At 62.3% G+C, this 19,102-nt stretch overlaps 2 protein-coding genes and 7 non-coding genes across 9 annotated transcripts in view; all 9 read left to right on the top strand.

The window, feature by feature from the left end:
- Positions 1-3,098, top strand: part of SF3B3 (splicing factor 3b subunit 3) — a 30,988-nt gene extending 27,890 nt beyond the window's left edge. The window contains exons 24-26 of the mRNA XM_074151588.1: positions 84-227; positions 1,048-1,152; positions 2,150-3,098. Of these exons, the coding sequence (XP_074007689.1) occupies positions 84-227; positions 1,048-1,152; positions 2,150-2,290 (390 nt within the window). The 3' untranslated portion in view covers positions 2,291-3,098. The remainder of the gene's footprint in view (positions 1-83; positions 228-1,047; positions 1,153-2,149) is intronic.
- A 3,389-nt stretch (positions 3,099-6,487) lies between these two features.
- On the top strand, positions 6,488-18,261 carry IL34 (interleukin 34). Its single transcript, XM_074151594.1, has 7 exons — positions 6,488-6,509; positions 7,620-7,954; positions 8,065-8,168; positions 8,461-8,538; positions 8,645-8,818; positions 17,538-17,676; positions 17,784-18,261. The coding sequence occupies exons 2-7, from the start codon at positions 7,927-7,929 to the stop codon at positions 17,801-17,803; spliced, it is 543 nt and encodes a 180-aa protein (XP_074007695.1). The 5' UTR covers positions 6,488-6,509; positions 7,620-7,926; the 3' UTR covers positions 17,804-18,261.
- Positions 9,068-9,138, top strand: TRNAG-GCC (transfer RNA glycine (anticodon GCC)). The gene has a single exon. It is a non-coding gene; the product is annotated as a tRNA-Gly (tRNA).
- On the top strand, positions 9,736-9,806 carry TRNAG-GCC (transfer RNA glycine (anticodon GCC)). The gene has a single exon. It is a non-coding gene; the product is annotated as a tRNA-Gly (tRNA).
- TRNAG-GCC (transfer RNA glycine (anticodon GCC)) lies at positions 11,125-11,195 on the top strand. The gene has a single exon. It is a non-coding gene; the product is annotated as a tRNA-Gly (tRNA).
- Positions 12,487-12,557, top strand: TRNAG-GCC (transfer RNA glycine (anticodon GCC)). The gene has a single exon. It is a non-coding gene; the product is annotated as a tRNA-Gly (tRNA).
- Positions 13,876-13,946, top strand: TRNAG-GCC (transfer RNA glycine (anticodon GCC)). Its single transcript has one exon. It is a non-coding gene; the product is annotated as a tRNA-Gly (tRNA).
- On the top strand, positions 15,238-15,308 carry TRNAG-GCC (transfer RNA glycine (anticodon GCC)). Its single transcript has one exon. It is a non-coding gene; the product is annotated as a tRNA-Gly (tRNA).
- On the top strand, positions 16,627-16,697 carry TRNAG-GCC (transfer RNA glycine (anticodon GCC)). Its single transcript has one exon. It is a non-coding gene; the product is annotated as a tRNA-Gly (tRNA).
- Positions 18,262-19,102: the final 841 nt, after the last annotated feature.

Here is a 19,102-nt window from a genome sequence, read left to right as displayed (position 1 = left end):
TTACTCTTGCTGTCCTCTCCCAAGCCTTTTGATGCTTTTATATAAGCTAAATGAAAAACCACACTTCTGTGGTTGACTTCCAGGCTGAAGTGATTATGAATTACCACGTGGGAGAGACGGTACTTTCCTTACAGAAGACCACGCTGATCCCGGGAGGCTCCGAATCTCTTGTCTATACCACCTTATCGGGGGGGATAGGGATCTTGGTCCCTTTTACTTCCCACGAGGTAAGCAAACCCCCATCGTTATGCTGCAAATTTGCTGCTTTTCTGCCCGCTCGTCCTCAGCCGGTACATTAATGTGCTGCATCCCTGGAGGGTAACTGTAGGGCTCCGCAGTGCGTGAAAATGCTGGCTGCAGGAAAGCCTGTGGCTGCAGGTCGGGCTCCAATGCGCAGGAGAAGAGAAGGAGCTTGTTAACTCCTCCTTCTACACTGGTTCTGTGAAGAGTTGAGAGCTTTTAGTGTTTCACTGATGCTTCATGTCCTGAAGATTATATTCTCTGCTCTGTTTGCCGTGGCCCCCTGGAGCAGGGGATGCCAAGGCATTCACTCTTTGAGCTGCACCTCTGTGCTGCGCAGCAGCTCCGGTTCCTGGGAGGCTAATGCTGGCCAAGGTGGCACAGTTGGCTGTTCAGCTCTGCTGTGGGTGCTGCCCGGGTGGAAGTGATGAGGGGGTAACCGTGACCTTAAAGCAGCCTTCCAGTCCCTAAAAGGGCTCCAGGAAAGCTGGGGAGGGACTCTGGATCAGGGAGGGGAGTCATGGGACGAGGGGGAAGGGTTTGACACTGAAAGAGGGGAGATGGAGATGAGATCTCAGGAGGAAACTCTTTGCTGTGAGGGTGGTGAGAGCCTGGCCCAGGTTGCCCAGAGAAGCTGTGGCTGCCCCATCCCTGGAGGGGTTCAAGGCCAGGTTGGAGGGGGCTTTGAGCAACCTGGTCTGGTGAGAGGTGTCCCTGTGCAAGAGCTTGTTGATGGATGTCACCGTGCCTTGCCAGTGGCATTGACGTGCAGCAAACTGCTCTCTGAGCGATTCTTAATTTCCCCAGGATCACGACTTCTTCCAGCATGTGGAAATGCACTTAAGGTCTGAGCACCCTCCTCTCTGTGGACGAGACCATCTCAGTTTCCGCTCCTACTACTTCCCAGTTAAGGTGGGTCTGAGTATTTAAGGATGAACTGGTTCTGGGGGTGCAGAGCTTTGCTCTGGGACACGGAACTGCTCCAAGGCCTGGCAGAAACAAGTCGCAGTTGCTGTTGAGTGGGAAAGGCTGGGGCAATATAATGCGTAGCTGGTGTAGTGACTCTGGCAGGAACTGAACTCCTGAATAGTGCTCTGTAAGGAGAGCAGTACTTGGCTCCTAATACCCTGTCTGTTTTGGTTTCTTAACCCTTTTAATGAGCCTTCTGAGGGTTGGTCTTGAGACCTAAGCCCTGAGGTGGTGCTGCTGCTGCCAGGGCATCTCCTTTTTCTCCCGGGAGAAGCAGCATCACATAGCTCTTTGTGCCTGGGTCAAACAGGGTTTTGCCTGGGGGATATATTATTTTTTTCCACCGCCACTGAAAAGGGAAATCTCATAAGAAATGGCTGTTCCTGCCTATTTCTGCTTTTGAGGAACTATTTGAAGCTGTTGACTGTTAAACGCTGTGACCGGAAGGGTCCAGAGTAACTGTGTGGTAGCTAGTACCAGAGTCATCGTATCAGTCAGAAAATGTCCCAGCAGCTGAAGCTGTCCAGGCACAGAGGGTGTTGGTGTTGTTGATGAACTTGGGGCTGATTAGCAGCTTGCACGATCTCAAAGATGTCTCGCATCTGACTGAAGATGCCCCACAGTCATCTCCTGCAGCCTCCCCCAGCCTTCCCAGCATGGTGCTTGGACCCTGATCGGATCCATCTTCCCTTCCCTTGCGTGATTCTTCAGCTGCACCCAAGCTTTTTGGGTTTCTCTTTCGTTAATCAAGCCGGCCAGTAATTAATTTGATGCTAACTGCTGCTATTCAGCAGATGAGGTCACCGAGCATGGTCTTGTTTCCAGGGCAGGATTAAGAAGCTTCTGGGAACAAGCTGTTTGTTGCCGTTTTTCCCCGTTTAGGCAGGGTTCAGTGCCTCTGTGTTGTGTGGATTCAATGCTCTCCTCCTTGCCCCTCCAGAACGTGATCGATGGGGACCTGTGCGAGCAGTTCAACTCCATGGAGCCGAACAAACAGAAGAATGTGGCCGAAGAGCTGGACCGGACCCCACCCGAGGTCTCCAAGAAGCTGGAAGACATCCGCACACGCTATGCTTTCTGAGCGGCCGCTGGCAGGAGCGGAGCTTCTCGCCGGACGCTCTTCCAAGCACAGTTGGGAGGAGGAATATGTGAACTTTTTTCCCCTTTTTTAAATACCGGTTTGCTCCTCTTGGTTTATGTTTCAAAGTAACGTGACTCCAGTAACCACGGTATCAGATACTAGGTCTCCTGACGCATCCCGCTGCTTATGAAGGCTCCTGACATTCTGGCTGCCGACCAGAGAGATTCCCTTCGGGATAGTGCTCGAGGAACGGCACAGGTCGACCCTCGGCCCCACCTCCTTTCCCCCCTTAGGACACGGTGGCCCGAGGGTGTCTTGTGTTGGCCTTGCAGAAAGCCCCATAGGGCAGATTCAGCCGAGCCTTTGTAGGATCAAGTGGGTTTTGCGATTTCCTGGCTTTTTGGTAAAGGAAAGCGCTGTGGCCTGACCCAGGATTGCCAGGCTCCTTTTAGCGGTCGGTGGCAAGAAGCTCTGGACTCCCACCAGCCCTGGGAGCCGTGGGTGGGAAGCCTGGCCGTGCAAAGGGTGTAACTGCCACACTTGTCTCGAACGTTTTCCTCGCAATTGCAAGGGGTTTGGTTTTTTCTTTGTTGTTTGTTTTTTTGGTTTTTTTTTTTTTTGGACTCAACATTTCTGACTGTTTTCCCTGTAAATAGAGTTTTGTACAATGTTGACTCTCATGGGGGTGGGGGAGAGCGAGGCCCGAGTCTGGGACTTGATTTGTTTCATAAGAACTTTGGCAAGAGCGGTGTCTCCAAGCTGTGACTGTGAGCAGCACATGAAGAATAAAAGCCTGGTTTGTTGGGTTTTTTTTTCTTTTTTTTTTTTTTTTTTTTTTTTTTTTTCTTTAAAACTAGCCTGACTCTGGAGCTCCTCTCCTTCGCTGCAGCTGCTGCTGACCTGGGGGGAGCAGGAGGAGCACAGAAAACGTGCCCACCCTCAACCCCGTGCGGATGCTGGAGCTGCAGGTGTTAGCCTCTGACCCTCTCCGTCCCCCCGCCCTGCCTGGAGCTGGCCCTGAGCCCCGACAACGTGTCCCTGGGGACACGAAGTGGGGTACGTGGAGAAAGGGCAGGAGGGTCTTTTCCCCCCCCCAGGTACTGTTTCTCCAGCCCTTCCTGGGGATGGCTGTGGCAGGCTGCCAGGTGCTCGGCTGGCCCAGCTGGGTGTCTCCAGGGGTGCTCCTGGCATCCTGCACCTGGCAGGGCTTCAGCCCTGAAGCAGCCTGAGAAGGCGACGTGGGCTTGGGCCGAGGGAGTGGGACTGCTGCTGTCCTGGAGACAACCAGGGATCCACCAGCCCCTCTGAGATGGCTCTGGGCTACCTTCCCCTGCCTGCAAAGTGGCCCTCGCATGGGCTGCCTGGAGGGCTGGGAGAAGGTTTGCTCCCTGGATTACTCCTGTGAGGATGTCAAAGACCTTCCCCCCAAGCCTTGTGTCCCATCAAGGGGCCTACCCTCCTCACCAGCCCTGGAAAGGTGGGTGGCCGCTGGCCTGGTGACGCACTGGCCCCGGGTGAGGGTGAACCCTGTCCTTTGCCCCCTCCTGCTTTGGCTTTGTTGCTGCGGGACGGTGTTGGCCGGGGCTGCACCCTTTGGCTCCGACGTGGCACCTAGCCACCGCCCCACCCCTGCTCGCCCTGGGGCTGTGTTCCCTGTGTTCCCTCCCCCAGCGCCCTGCTGGGGACCCGTGTGTCACAGGAGCCCTACATGGGCTTGTTGTGGATGGGGGGGGTGCTCCCCCTGGGTGCCCCTTATCCTCCCCCTGCGGTGTGATGCCCGCTTTGGGTGGGAGAGCGCTTCCAGGAAGAACTTCTGCAGAACTTGATAATCCCAAGGGTGAAATTGCACCCGGGGGGGGGGGGCTCGGGGTGTTTCCCGACTGCTTCCAAGCACAAGGTGTTTGCTTCCTCTTCTCCTGAGTCAACAACCCCTCTCCAGCACAAGGTGAAGCCTCGGTGGGACCGAGCTCCAGCCTGGTGGGCTGCTCCAGAGCCCCCAAGCCCCCTTTTTGCCCTGGGTATATGGGGGGGCTACATCAGCCTCCATGGGAGAGGGGGTTTCTCCCAGGGTTTCTCCCTCTCCTGCAGCTGTAGGAGCCCCATCTGGGAGCAAAGCTTTGGGGGCCGATGCCATGTGCCTGGGGCTGGCCCCGGGGGTGGTTTCCAGCCCGAGGAGGGCAAACCCAGCCCCGTGCTCTCCCTTTCTTTTCCTCATCCCATCTCTGATGACTACGTGGCCACGGAATGCTGGTAAATGGCTTCCTCTTAGCACCCGGGCAAAAATCTTTAGGGAATTGCAAGTGAGGAGCTGGGCCGGCTCTTTCCCTAGCCCCCCGGAGCCGGGAGGGAGGCGCGGGCAGTGCCCGGGGCCGGGGCGGGCGGGGGGGGGGGAGCTTGGCAGGGGGCTGACGGTGGCCCTGAGTCGGTGCCAGGGGAATCCCAGCGCTCTCCTCGCCTGCAGGAGCGCATTCCTTCCCACGCCTTTCCCTGCGAGCCCTCATCCCCGCTTTGAGGGCTGGCTTCTCTCCCTGACCCCTTGCCTGGCAGCCCTGGAGGAGGCAGCCAGCGCTCCCAAAGGGCTTTTTTTTTGGGGGGGGGGGGGAGTGGCCCCAGGGTCCTCAGCTAGCCCAGCCGGGTGTCCCCAGGTGCCCAACTAACCCACACGGGTGTCCCCAGGGTGCTCAGCTAGCCCAGCTGAGTGTCCCCTGGGGTGCTCGGCTGGCCCAGCTGGGTGTCCCTAGGGTTGCCCAGCTAGCCCAGCCGGGTGTCCCCAGGTGCCCAACTAACCCACATGGCTGTCCCCAGGGTGCTCAGCTAGCCCAGCTGGGTGTCCCCGGGGGTGCTCGGCTAGCTCAGCCAGGTGGCCCCAAGGTGCTCCTGGCACCCTGCTCCCGGCAGGGGTTCAGCCCCGAAGCATCCCAAGAAGAGGACGTGGGCTTGGGCCTGAGGGAGCGGGAATCCTGCTGGCCTGGAGACAACCAGGGATCTGCCACCCCTGCTCTGAGATGGCTCTGGGCTACCTTCTCCTGCCTGCAGCGTGGCCCTCGCACAGGACACGCACCTCTGTTGCCCCAAAACATGCCCATGGGTGCCCAGCCTGGCGAGCACCCCGGGACACCCAGCCGGGACGGCCGAGCATCTGGGGAGTGTGGAACCTGGGGAGGCAAGTGCCCTAAGGAGCAGGGAGGGAGTCAGGAGGGGGACACCCTGGGGGCACCCAAGTGGGCTAGCTGAGCACACCAGGGGACACCTGGGCGGGCTAGCTAAGCAACCTGGGGACACCCAGGTGGGCTAGCGGAACACCCCTGAGGAAACCTGACCAGGCTACCTGGAGACACCCAGCTGGGCTCGTGGAGCACCCTGGGGACACTCAGCTTGGCTAGCTGAGCACCCCTGTGGCCACCCAGCTGGGCTAGCTGAGCAACCTTGGGGACACCCGGCTGGGCTAGCTGAGCACCCTGAGGAGATCCAGGTGGGCTAGCGGAGCACCCTGGGGACACCCGGGTGAGTTAGCTGGGCAACCTGAGGACACGCAGGTGGGCTAGCTGGGCAGCCTGGGGACACCCAGCTGGGTTAGATGAGCACCCCTGAGGACACCCGACCAGGCTACCTGGAGACACCCAGCTGGGCTAGCTGGGCAACCTGGGGCCACCTGGGCAACCTGGGGCCACCTGGCTGGGCTAGCTGAGCACCCTGAGGAGATCCAGGTGGGCTAGCGGAGCACCCTGGGGACACCCGGGTGGGTTAGCTGGGCAACCTGAGGACATGCAGGTGGGCTAGCTGGGCAGCCTGGGGACACCCAGCTGGGTCAGATGAGCACCCCTGAGGACACCCGACCAGGCTACCTGGAGACACCCAGCTGGGCTAGCTGGGCAACCTGGGGCCACCCGGGCAACCTGGGGCCACCCGGCTGGGCTAGCAGAGCACCCTGGTGACACCCACCCGGTCTAGCCGAGCCCCCCCCCCCCCCGGGGACACCGGCCAGGGTTAACCGCCCACGGTGGGGACACCCGGCCGGGGCAGCCGATCCCCGGCGGCAGGGCCAGGCCGGGCCGGGCCGTTCCGTGCGGGGCGGTCGCTCGGTCCCCACTCCCCGCCCGGCCCCCGGTATCGCCCCGCCCGCTCCCTGCCGCCGCCGCCGCCGCCGCCCCCCGCCCGCCTCCCGGGAAGCGCGGGCACGGCCCCGCCGCCGCCGCCGCCCGCGGGGACACGCGTCCAGGTGGGTCTGCGCGGCGTGGGGGGGGTGGGGGGTGTCCGGGGAGGGAGGCGTGGGGAGGGGGGGGTACGACTGGTCACGCGCGGCCCTGCGTGGGGACACGGCACGGCCACCCTGTGTCCCGTTCCCCCCCCCCCCCCCGCCCCCCCGCCTCCGCTGCGTGGGGACACGGCCCGGCCGCGTTTGCGTGGGGGACATGGCACGCGGGTCCCTTCGCGTGGGAATGCGGGGCGGGGGACGTGGCGTGGGGACACGGCACGGCCACCCCTCCAATCCCACCCCCCCCGCCCCCCACCTCCCCCGCCGCCACGCGTGGGGACACGGTGTGGGGACACGTCCTGGCTGCATTTGCGTGGGGACAGGGCCCCCGGGTCCCTTCACTTCGGGATGGGGGATGGTCCCTTCGCGTGGGGACACGGCGTGGGGACACGGTATGGGGACATGGCGCTGCTGCCTTCCCCCTGGAGCGTAGTGCGGGGACACAGCACGGCCCCCCTTTGGACGGGGGAGGGGGACGGACGGACACGGGAGGGGCCCCTTGTGTGCTGGTGGGTCATGGCAGGGGGCCCTTCCGTGTGTCACACTGTGCAGGGACACAACACGTCCCCCTCGCCCCCCCTCCGCGCCCCCTTTCACGTGGGGACATGCTGTGGCACAAGGGCACGCTATGGTCCCCTTCCCCTGGGGTGGCAGCGTGGGGACATGGCACAGCCCCCTTCGCAGGGGCGTGGGGACACCACGCGTGGGGACCCTCTGCCCGGGGACCCAGCGTGGGGTGGCCTGGCTGAGCTCCTGCCGAGGCCGGACAAACTCATTGCTAGGATAACGGTGCTGGGCCGGGACCCCCGCCCCCCAGCCCCCCCCTTCCTCCCTCCCCCCGCCCTGGAAATCCCCTGGGGGCGGTGCTGGGGAAAGCCCTGGTAGCCCTGCCCCCGGCCACGGCACAGACATCCGCGGCCACCCGCAGCCCTCGGGGGACACCCGGGGCGCACCTGGGGCTGTCCCTGTCCCGCAGCCCCTCGGGCCCGGAGCGGGTGCCCTCCCTGGGGGGGGGGGGCTGCAGCTTGGGCACCCGCCTGCCCTGGGGCTGCAGCCGGGGCTCTCTCCCCCCAGATCCCCTCTTGTAGTGCAGGAGGGGGGGGTCCCGCACCCCCCCGGAGCCCCGTGATGGCCCCGGGACCTGCTGCCTCCCCGCAGCCAGCCGGAGAGGAGAAGCCAGCGGGGATGGCCGGGGAGGGGGACTGACCCCCCATCCATGGCAGGGGACAACCACCCGGGGCTACCGGAGAGCAGCCCAGCGCCGGGGGCCTGCACCCGTCCCTCGCCCCCCCGCCGCGCACACCCCTGCCCCGGAGGCTCCCGGCGAGCCCTGGCCATGTAGGTGCAACCGGGGGGGGCTCCGCCGACGGCCGCCGTCAACATGCAGCCTGGCTACGCGGCCGTCCTGTGTGAGTAGAGCTTGGGGACAGGGTGGTGGTGGGGGAACACCTCAAGGGGTGTCCCCAGGCCTGGGCTGGTGGGGGCGGGGGGCTGATGCCGCTGGCTTTTGGTTGCCCAGGTGTCCTGGCTGTGCTGGGGCTGGAGGCTGCTGCGCCGGGCGAATGCGAGCTCACCCGCCTGCTCCAGGACAAGCTGCAGTACGAGATGCGCCTGCAGTACATGGTAACCCCCACTTCTGGGGGGGGATCTGGGGGGGGATCATGTGGCGTTGCAGGGCCCCCAGGGTTGCTCTGGGGGCTGGAGGGGGTAGGGGGGGGATGTTAAGGGCAGGGGTGCTGGGGGTGTATTTTTTTACCGGGGGCTCTTGTGCCCGGATCTGCTTCTGCTGGTCCGTGTTGGGTGGTGGATCACCTCTAAGGGTTTTTCCGCGGGTTCCCCGGTGTCACGCTGAGGCTGGCAGCGATGTCCCCGTCGCTCTCCTGCCAGCCCCTCCGCTCTTCTCCCCCCGCCCCAGAAACACAACTTCCCCATCGACTACACAGTCCAGGTCCAGTACGAAGAGGTGCTGAGGCCCTCCAACATCACCCGCCTGGTAAGACAGCCGGAGGGGGGACAACCCTGCGTGACGGGGACGCTCCGGGGACCCGCGAGGGGGTGGTGGTGGTGGTGTCTCACCCTTGTCACCCCCTGGCCCGCAGCGCAACGGGACGGTGTCGGAGGTGGCACTGCGGTACCTCTGGTTCCACCTCAGCTCCCAGGCGGTGCTGCGGATCCGCGAGGTGCTGCCGGAGAAGCATCCCTCCTGGAAGTACACCCAGGAGCTGGGCCACCTCTTCGACGCCCTGGGCAAGGAATACAGCAAGTACCGGCAGGTGGGGAGACCCCCGAACCCCCTCCACCCCCTCCACCCGCCCCCCCGGGGCACAGATGTGGGAGTGCACGAGGGGTACACGCACCCTTACGGCGGGGACGTGCACCCACAGGCGTGGGCACACAGGGGACGCAAAAGGGGCACGCACACCCCCCCCCCGCATGTGGGTCTTGGGGTTGGGGGAAGGAGAGGGGGCACAGAGGTTGGTACCCGGGGCCGTGGGGCAGCACCAGAGGAAGTTGCACATCTGGCATTGGTGGTTCAGTGGTAGAATTCTCGCCTGCCACGCGGGAGGCCCGGGTTCGATTCCCGGCCAATGCAACATGGCTTTTTTTCTTGCCTCCACTGTCAGCCGGCTGGGGAGGGAATGGGGCTGTCACCCCCACCCTCATGGGGTGGCACTGCCACAGCTGGAGGGGGCATCCTGCAGAAGGTGGCCCACGAATTTGTCCCTGTGTTGCCGGTGGCAGGACCTTGCTGCAGCAGTAGCAGAGGTCATACTTCTCCTCCCAGGGCTCTGCTGCCTTGATGGAGGTTGAGAGGTTCCGCTGCACCCCCAAGGCAGCTGTGTTTGTGTGCTGGGTGGGGGTGGCCTGTCACAGCTGGGTCACCAGTGTGAACCGCAAGTGTGCCTGTGTTGTCCTGTGCCGTGGGTCAGGCTGTGCAGCCCCTGTGAGGAGAGCGTGAGCTTTGCTTGTTCCTCTGATGGGTGTTAACTCTGAAGGCTAATGAGGACCGTCCCTGGCTGGAGGTGGTGTCTGAGGCTGGAGGAAGAGGCGCTGCCGTGTCTGGAGCCCCGTCATGAGAGCTGTCTGTTGGGGTGCCCTCTTGTTGGGGTTCACAGCTGGCAGTGCCTGTGTCTGCTGCTGCCACCCCACTGGGTGTGGGGCGGTGGGGTCAGAGGTGATTCCACATCTGGCATTGGTGGTTCAGTGGTAGAATTCTCGCCTGCCACGCGGGAGGCCCGGGTTCGATTCCCGGCCAATGCAGCAGCTGCAGCTTTTGCCGCCCCGGTGTCCTGGGGGAGACCTTGTGGGCAGCTGAGGTGGGGCTCACAGGGTCTCCCTTGAGCACTTCTGGAGCTGTTGGCCCCGTGTGGGTGCTGGTGGGGCCCTTCTTGACTCCCATGGGGCTGTGTCAGGGAGGTGCCAAGGGACTTGGTGGCATTATGTGCCCCTGGCTTGGTGGTATTGAGTGCCCCTGGCTGAGGGACAGTGATTATCCATGTCTTGGTGGCCCTGAGGGCCCCTGGCTGAGTTGGCAGTAAGTCACACTGGCTCTCTGAGACAATGAGGATCCATGTCTTGATGGCCCTGAGTGTCCATGTGTTGGTGGCCTTGAGGGCCCCTGGCTGAGTTGGCAGTAAGTCACGCTGACTCTCAATGACAACGCGGGTCCATGTCTTGGTGGCCCTGATGGTCCCTGGCTCAGAGCCAGGGGAGGACACTGGCTTGGTGGCAGTGAGTGTCTGTGGCTTGGCAGGGGTGAGGGTCCCTAGCCCAGGGCAGTGGGGGCTGTAGACTGCCATGGGGCTGTGTCAGGGAGGTGCCAAGGGAGTTGGTGGCAGTGAGTGCCCCTGGCTGAGGGACAGTGATTGTCCATGTCTTGGTGGCCCTGAGGGCCCTTGGCTGAGTTGGCAGTAAGTCACACTGGCTCTCAGTGACAATGAGGGTCCATGTCTTGGTGGCCCTGAGTGTCCATGGCTAGGTGGCCCTGATGGCCCTTGGCTGAGTTGGCAGTAAGTCACGCTGACTCTCAATGACAATGAGGGTCCATGGCTTGGTGGCCCTGATGGTCGCTGGCTCAGAGTCAGGGGAGGACCCTGGCTTGGTGGCAGTGAAGTGTGACTGGCTGGGGGCAGTGAGTGTCCATCGGTTGGTGGGGGTGAGGGTCCCTGGCCCAGGGCAGTGGGGGCTGCTGGAGGTTGGGAGGTGCCGCTGCACCCCCAAGGCAGCTGTGTTTGTGTGCTGGGTGGGGGTGGCCTGTCACAGCTGGGTCACCAGTGTGAACCGCAAGTGTGTCTGGGTTGTCCTGTGCCGTGGGTCAGGCTGTGCAGCCCCTGTGAGGAGAGCGTGAGCTTTGCTTGTTCCTCTGATGGGTGTTAACTCTGAAGGCTAATGAGGACCGTCCCTGGCTGGAGGTGGTGTCTGAGGCTGGAGGAAGAGGCGCTGCCGTGTCTGGAGCCCCGTCATGAGAGCTGTCTGTTGGGGTGCCCTCTTGTTGGGGTTCACAGCTGGCAGTGCCTGTGTCTGCTGCTGCCACCCCACTGGGTGTGGGGCGGTGGGGTCAGAGGTGATTCCACATCTGGCATTGGTGGTTCAGTGGTAGAATTCTCGCCTGCCACGCGGGAGGCCCGGGTTCGATTCCCGGCCAATGCAGCAGCTGCAGCTTTTGCCGCCCCGGTGTCCTGGGGGAGACCTTGTGGGCAGCTGAGGTGGGGCTCACAGGGTCTCCCTTGAGCACCTCTGGAGCTGTTGGCCCCGTGTGGGTGCTGGTGGGGCCCTTCTTGACTCCCATGGGGCTGTGTCAGGGAGGTGCCAAGGGAGTTGGTGGCATTGAGTGCCCCAGGCTGAGGGACAGTGATTGTCCATGTCTTCGTGTCCATGAGGGTCCATGACTTGGTGGCCCTGAGGGTCCCTGGCTCAGAGCCAGGGGAGGACACTGGCTTGGTGGCAGTGCAGTGTGACTGGTTGGGGGCAGTGAGTGTCTGTGGCTTGGCAGGGGTGAGGGTCCCTAGCCCAGGGCAGTGGGGGCTGTAGACTGCCATGGGGCTGTGTCAGGGAGGTGCCAAGGGAGTTGGTGGCAGTGAGTGCCCCTGGCTGAGGGAAAGTGATTGTCCATGTCTTGGTGGCCCTGAGGGCCCTTGGCTGAGTTGGCAGTAAGTCACACTGGCTCTCAGTGACAATGAGGGTCCATGTCTTGGTGGCCCTGAGTGTCCATGGCTAGGTGGCCCTGATGGCCCCTGGCTGAGTTGGCAGTAAGTCATGCTGACTCTCAATGACAATGAGGGTCCATGTCTTGGTGGTCCTGAGTGTCCATGTCTTGATGGCCCTGATGGCCCCTGCCTGACTAGGCAGTAAGTGACACTGACTTGCAATGACAACGAGGTTCTATGGCTTGGTGGACCTGAGGGTCCATGTCTAGGTGGCCCTGATGGTCCCTGGCTCAGAGCCAGCAGAGGACCCTGGCTTGGTGGCAGTGAAGTGTGACTGACTGGGGGCAGTGAGTGTCCATAGGTTGGTGGGGGTGAGGGTCCCTGGCCCAGGGCAGTGGGGGCTGCTGGAGGATGGGAGGTGCTGCTGCATCCCCACGTCAGCTGTGTTTGTGTGCTGGGTGGGGGTGGCCTGTCACAGCTGGGTCACCAATGTGAACCCGAAGTGTGTCTGGGTTGTCCTGTGCCATGGGTCAGGCTGTGCAGCCCCTGTGAGGAGAGCGTGAGCTTTGCTTGTTCCTCTGATGGGTGTTAACTCTGAAGGCTAATGAGGACCGTCCCTGGCTGGAGGTGGTGTCTGAGGCTGGAGGAAGAGGCGCTGCCGTGTCTGGAGCCCCGTCATGAGAGCTGTCTGTTGGGGTGCCCTCTTGTTGGGGTTCACAGCTGGCAGTGCCTGTGTCTGCTGCTGCCACCCCGCTGGGTGTGGGGCGGTGGGGTCAGAGGTGATTCCACATCTGGCATTGGTGGTTCAGTGGTAGAATTCTCGCCTGCCACGCGGGAGGCCCGGGTTCGATTCCCGGCCAATGCAGCAGCTGCAGCTTTTGCCGCCCCGGTGTCCTGGGGGAGACCTTGTGGGCAGCTGAGGTGGGGCTCACAGGGTCTCCCTTGAGCACCTCTGGAGCTGTTGGCCCCGTGTGGGTGCTGGTGGGGCCCTTCTTGACTCCCATGGGGCTGTGTCAGGGAGGTGCCAAGGGACTTGGTGGCATTATGTGCCCCTGGCTTGGTGGTATTGAGTGCCCCTGGCTGAGGGACAGTGATTATCCATGTCTTGGTGGCCCTGAGGGCCCCTGGCTGAGTTGGCAGTAAGTCACACTGGCTCTCTGAGACAATGAGGATCCATGTCTTGATGGCCCTGAGTGTCCATGTGTTGGTGGCCTTGAGGGCCCCTGGCTGAGTTGGCAGTAAGTCACGCTGACTCTCAATGACAACGCGGGTCCATGTCTTGGTGGCCCTGATGGTCCCTGGCTCAGAGCCAGGGGAGGACACTGGCTTGGTGGCAGTGAGTGTCTGTGGCTTGGCAGGGGTGAGGGTCCCTAGCCCAGGGCAGTGGGGGCTGTAGACTGCCATGGGGCTGTGTCAGGGAGGTGCCAAGGGAGTTGGTGGCAGTGAGTGCCCCTGGCTGAGGGACAGTGATTGTCCATGTCTTGGTGGCCCTGAGGGCCCTTGGCTGAGTTGGCAGTAAGTCACACTGGCTCTCAGTGACAATGAGGGTCCATGTCTTGGTGGCCCTGAGTGTCCATGGCTAGGTGGCCCTGATGGCCCTTGGCTGAGTTGGCAGTAAGTCACGCTGACTCTCAATGACAATGAGGGTCCATGGCTTGGTGGCCCTGATGGTCGCTGGCTCAGAGTCAGGGGAGGACCCTGGCTTGGTGGCAGTGAAGTGTGACTGGCTGGGGGCAGTGAGTGTCCATCGGTTGGTGGGGGTGAGGGTCCCTGGCCCAGGGCAGTGGGGGCTGCTGGAGGTTGGGAGGTGCCGCTGCACCCCCAAGGCAGCTGTGTTTGTGTGCTGGGTGGGGGTGGCCTGTCACAGCTGGGTCACCAGTGTGAACCGCAAGTGTGCCTGTGTTGTCCTGTGCCGTGGGTCAGGCTGTGCAGCCCCTGTGAGGAGAGCGTGAGCTTTGCTTGTTCCTCTGATGGGTGTTAACTCTGAAGGCTAATGAGGACCGTCCCTGGCTGGAGGTGGTGTCTGAGGCTGGAGGAAGAGGCGCTGCCGTGTCTGGAGCCCCGTCATGAGAGCTGTCTGTTGGGGTGCCCTCTTGTTGGGGTTCACAGCTGGCAGTGCCTGTGTCTGCTGCTGCCACCCCACTGGGTGTGGGGCGGTGGGGTCAGAGGTGATTCCACATCTGGCATTGGTGGTTCAGTGGTAGAATTCTCGCCTGCCACGCGGGAGGCCCGGGTTCGATTCCCGGCCAATGCAGCAGCTGCAGCTTTTGCCGCCCCGGTGTCCTGGGGGAGACCTTGTGGGCAGCTGAGGTGGGGCTCACAGGGTCTCCCTTGAGCACCTCTGGAGCTGTTGGCCCCGTGTGGGTGCTGGTGGGGCCCTTCTTGACTCCCATGGGGCTGTGTCAGGGAGGTGCCAAGGGAGTTGGTGGCATTGAGTGCCCCAGGCTGAGGGACAGTGATTGTCCATGTCTTCGTGTCCATGAGGGTCCATGACTTGGTGGCCCTGAGGGTCCCTGGCTCAGAGCCAGGGGAGGACACTGGCTTGGTGGCAGTGCAGTGTGACTGGTTGGGGGCAGTGAGTGTCTGTGGCTTGGCAGGGGTGAGGGTCCCTAGCCCAGGGCAGTGGGGGCTGTAGACTGCCATGGGGCTGTGTCAGGGAGGTGCCAAGGGAGTTGGTGGCAGTGAGTGCCCCTGGCTGAGGGAAAGTGATTGTCCATGTCTTGGTGGCCCTGAGGGCCCTTGGCTGAGTTGGCAGTAAGTCACACTGGCTCTCAGTGACAATAAGGGTCCATGTCTTGGTGGCCCTGAGTGTCCATGGCTAGGTGGCCCTGATGGCCCCTGGCTGAGTTGGCAGTAAGTCATGCTGACTCTCAATGACAATGAGGGTCCATGTCTTGGTGGTCCTGAGTGTCCATGTCTTGATGGCCCTGATGGCCCCTGCCTGACTAGGCAGTAAGTGACACTGACTTGCAATGACAACGAGGTTCTATGGCTTGGTGGACCTGAGGGTCCATGTCTAGGTGGCCCTGATGGTCCCTGGCTCAGAGCCAGCAGAGGACCCTGGCTTGGTGGCAGTGAAGTGTGACTGACTGGGGGCAGTGAGTGTCCATAGGTTGGTGGGGGTGAGGGTCCCTGGCCCAGGGCAGTGGGGGCTGCTGGAGGATGGGAGGTGCTGCTGCATCCCCACGTCAGCTGTGTTTGTGTGCTGGGTGGGGGTGGCCTGTCACAGCTGGGTCACCAATGTGAACCCGAAGTGTGTCTGGGTTGTCCTGTGCCATGGGTCAGGCTGTGCAGCCCCTGTGAGGAGAGCGTGAGCTTTGCTTGTTCCTCTGATGGGTGTTAACTCTGAAGGCTAATGAGGACCGTCCCTGGCTGGAGGTGGTGTCTGAGGCTGGAGGAAGAGGCGCTGCCGTGTCTGGAGCCCCGTCATGAGAGCTGTCTGTTGGGGTGCCCTCTTGTTGGGGTTCACAGCTGGCAGTGCCTGTGTCTGCTGCTGCCACCCCGCTGGGTGTGGGGCGGTGGGGTCAGAGGTGATTCCACATCTGGCATTGGTGGTTCAGTGGTAGAATTCTCGCCTGCCACGCGGGAGGCCCGGGTTCGATTCCCGGCCAATGCAGCAGCTGCAGCTTTTGCCGCCCCGGTGTCCTGGGGGAGACCTTGTGGGCAGCTGAGGTGGGGCTCACAGGGTCTCCCTTGAGCACCTCTGGAGCTGTTGGCCCCGTGTGGGTGCTGGTGGGGCCCTTCTTGACTCCCATGGGGCTGTGTCAGGGAGGTGCCAAGGGACTTGGTGGCATTATGTGCCCCTGGCTTGGTGGTATTGAGTGCCCCTGGCTGAGGGACAGTGATTATCCATGTCTTGGTGGCCCTGAGGGCCCCTGGCTGAGTTGGCAGTAAGTCACACTGGCTCTCTGAGACAATGAGGATCCATGTCTTGATGGCCCTGAGTGTCCATGTGTTGGTGGCCTTGAGGGCCCCTGGCTGAGTTGGCAGTAAGTCACGCTGACTCTCAATGACAACGCGGGTCCATGTCTTGGTGGCCCTGATGGTCCCTGGCTCAGAGCCAGGGGAGGACACTGGCTTGGTGGCAGTGAGTGTCTGTGGCTTGGCAGGGGTGAGGGTCCCTAGCCCAGGGCAGTGGGGGCTGTAGACTGCCATGGGGCTGTGTCAGGGAGGTGCCAAGGGAGTTGGTGGCAGTGAGTGCCCCTGGCTGAGGGACAGTGATTGTCCATGTCTTGGTGGCCCTGAGGGCCCTTGGCTGAGTTGGCAGTAAGTCACACTGGCTCTCAGTGACAATGAGGGTCCATGTCTTGGTGGCCCTGAGTGTCCATGGCTAGGTGGCCCTGATGGCCCTTGGCTGAGTTGGCAGTAAGTCACGCTGACTCTCAATGACAATGAGGGTCCATGGCTTGGTGGCCCTGATGGTCGCTGGCTCAGAGTCAGGGGAGGACCCTGGCTTGGTGGCAGTGAAGTGTGACTGGCTGGGGGCAGTGAGTGTCCATCGGTTGGTGGGGGTGAGGGTCCCTGGCCCAGGGCAGTGGGGGCTGCTGGAGGTTGGGAGGTGCCGCTGCACCCCCAAGGCAGCTGTGTTTGTGTGCTGGGTGGGGGTGGCCTGTCACAGCTGGGTCACCAGTGTGAACCGCAAGTGTGCCTGTGTTGTCCTGTGCCGTGGGTCAGGCTGTGCAGCCCCTGTGAGGAGAGCGTGAGCTTTGCTTGTTCCTCTGATGGGTGTTAACTCTGAAGGCTAATGAGGACCGTCCCTGGCTGGAGGTGGTGTCTGAGGCTGGAGGAAGAGGCGCTGCCGTGTCTGGAGCCCCGTCATGAGAGCTGTCTGTTGGGGTGCCCTCTTGTTGGGGTTCACAGCTGGCAGTGCCTGTGTCTGCTGCTGCCACCCCGCTGGGTGTGGGGCGGTGGGGTCAGAGGTGATTCCACATCTGGCATTGGTGGTTCAGTGGTAGAATTCTCGCCTGCCACGCGGGAGGCCCGGGTTCGATTCCCGGCCAATGCAGCAGCTGCAGCTTTTGCCGCCCCGGTGTCCTGGGGGAGACCTTGTGGGCAGCTGAGGTGGGGCTCACAGGGTCTCCCTTGAGCACCTCTGGAGCTGTTGGCCCCGTGTGGGTGCTGGTGGGGCCCTTCTTGACTCCCATGGGGCTGTGTCAGGGAGGTGCCAAGGGACATGGTGGCAGTGAGTGCCCCTGGCTGAGGGACAGTGATTGTCCATGTCTTGGTGGCCCTGAGGGCCCCTGGCTGAGTTGGCAGTAAGTCACACTGGCTCTCCGTGATAACGAGGGTCTATGGCTTGGTGGAACTGAGGATCCATGTCTAGGTGGCCCTGAGGGTCCCTGGCTCAGAGCCAGGGGAGGACACTGGCTTGGTGGCAGTGCAGTGTGACTGGTTGGGGGCAGTGAGTATCCATGGCTTGGCAGGGGTGAGGGTCCCTAGCCCAGGGCAGTGGGGGCCGTAGACTGCCATGGGGCTGTGTCATGGAGGTGCCAAGGGAGTTGGTGGCAGTGAGTGCCCCTGGCTGAGGGAAAGTGATTGTCCATGTCTTGGTGGCCCTGAGGGCCCTTGGCTGAGTTGGCAGTAAGTCACACTGACTCTCAATGACAATGAGGGTCCATGTCTTGGTGGCCCTCATGGTCCCTGGTCAGAGCCAGCAGAGGACCCTGGCTTGGTGGCAGTGAAGTGTGACTGGCTGTGAGTGTCCATAGGTTGGTGGGGGTGAGGGTCCCTGGCCCAGGGCAGTGGGGGCTGCTGGGTTCGATTCCCGGCCAATGCAGCTTTTTGCACCCAAGTGTCCCTGGGGGGTGGACATATCGGTGACACCCGGGTGGACCTGTCCTTGCAGACGGATGTGGAGGCGGTGGTGGCCGACCTGGTGAAGCTGGTCCACAGCGCGGGCGCCGAGAGCCGGAGGAAGGGTGTGCGCCCCAAGGCACTGCTGGACAACTGCCTCAAGGTCATGCGGATGCTCTACGGGGCACCTTGTGAGTTGGGGACCGACATCGGGGGGGTGGGCAGGACACCTTGGGGAGCAGAGGTGCCACGCGTGAGCGTCCTGTCCCACCCGGTGATGCCTGTCCCCTCTGCACAGGTCGGTGGGATTCCACCTAACAGAAGACCCTTCGCTCAACGCCTTCTCCTTGCCTTGGAGCCTGGGATGCTGCCTCTGCTCTGCCCCCACCCAGCAGAGCCCCTTGCGGGGGAGTCCCCAGGGAAGGTGCAAAGAGGGGACAAATGCCACCCCCTCCGGGACCAAACACCACCCCTTCTGGGACCGTGGGACTGTGTACGGCCATGGGGTTGACCCCATCCGAAATGCCAGGCACCTTCTGCAGGGGTGCGGGCTGGGGGGCTCGGAGACAGGCCCCCCCACGCGTTGCTGGCTGCAGGGTTGGGGGGACGAGAGAGGGGTGAGGGCATCGCCCAGTTCCTCTTGGTTTTGTATTTTTTCTTCAGCTTTCATTAAACACCAGGTAATTCTCTAGCGCTCAGCGTCGCCGCTCAGCTTCCAACCGGGTCCCGGGAGCTTCCCACCTTCCCCAAAATAAAGGCCCAGCAGAGAGAACCCCAGCTGCCTCCACTGCCTCCTCTTTTTGGGGTGTTGGTCCCCCTCCCTCGGCTTTGCCGGGGGGATATTCGCCCCCCACTTCCATAGAGGGACCCCCAGAGCCACCGCCTGCCGAGCTGCCTCCATCAGCTTCCCTTGCAAGAAAACATCTGGATTTGTTTGTTGTGCTTGGCGACACAGCGCTCTGGAGGGGCTGGGGGCTGGCCGGCTGCCTCTCCCCTTCCCCAGCTCAGTTAATTAACTTAATTAGCTATTAGAGCCCCTAATTGGTGTATTCCTGCCTGTGGGCTGCTTAGGATTGCAAGTCTATGAGAGCATGCAGGTGAGGCTGTGGGCACTGCAGCATGAGCGGATGCAATGTCTTCCTCCTCCTCCTCTTCCTCCTCCTCCCCATTCATCCTCCTCCTCCTCCTCCTCCTCCTCCTCCTCATCTTCTCCTCCTCCCCCTTCATCCTCCTCCTCCTCCCTTCTCCATGCCTAGTGATGGTTTATGTTTATATAAAGCCCACGCAGAGCTCATATAAAGCCCACCAACTATGATTTCCCGCTTGATAAAGGGCTTTAATTAGAGCCCCCCCCCTTCCCTGCTGGCATTAACAAACAGCCCCCGGGGGGGGGGGGTCCAGGGCCCCACCTGGGGCTGCCCAAGCTCCCCCGGGACTGAGCTCCCACCTCCCACTCCCTCAAGCCAAGCGTGGGAATGGTTCCTCCCCACCTCCCCCCCGCCGTGCTCTTCCACCGTGGGAAAAATGAAGCTGCCCCAGCAAAAATGACCCCGGCCAGGGCTTCCCAGCGCATCCCTGTGGCAACCAGCTGGGCTCCGGCATCGCCAAAGCCCTGCG

The sequence above is a fragment of the Numenius arquata genome, chromosome 8 (genome assembly GCF_964106895.1).
Source record: "Numenius arquata chromosome 8, bNumArq3.hap1.1, whole genome shotgun sequence".
In the NCBI taxonomy this organism is placed as follows: Eukaryota; Metazoa; Chordata; class Aves; order Charadriiformes; family Scolopacidae; genus Numenius; species Numenius arquata.
Note: the sequence above shows the minus strand (reverse complement) of the source record. Positions and strands in the feature narration are given on the sequence as shown.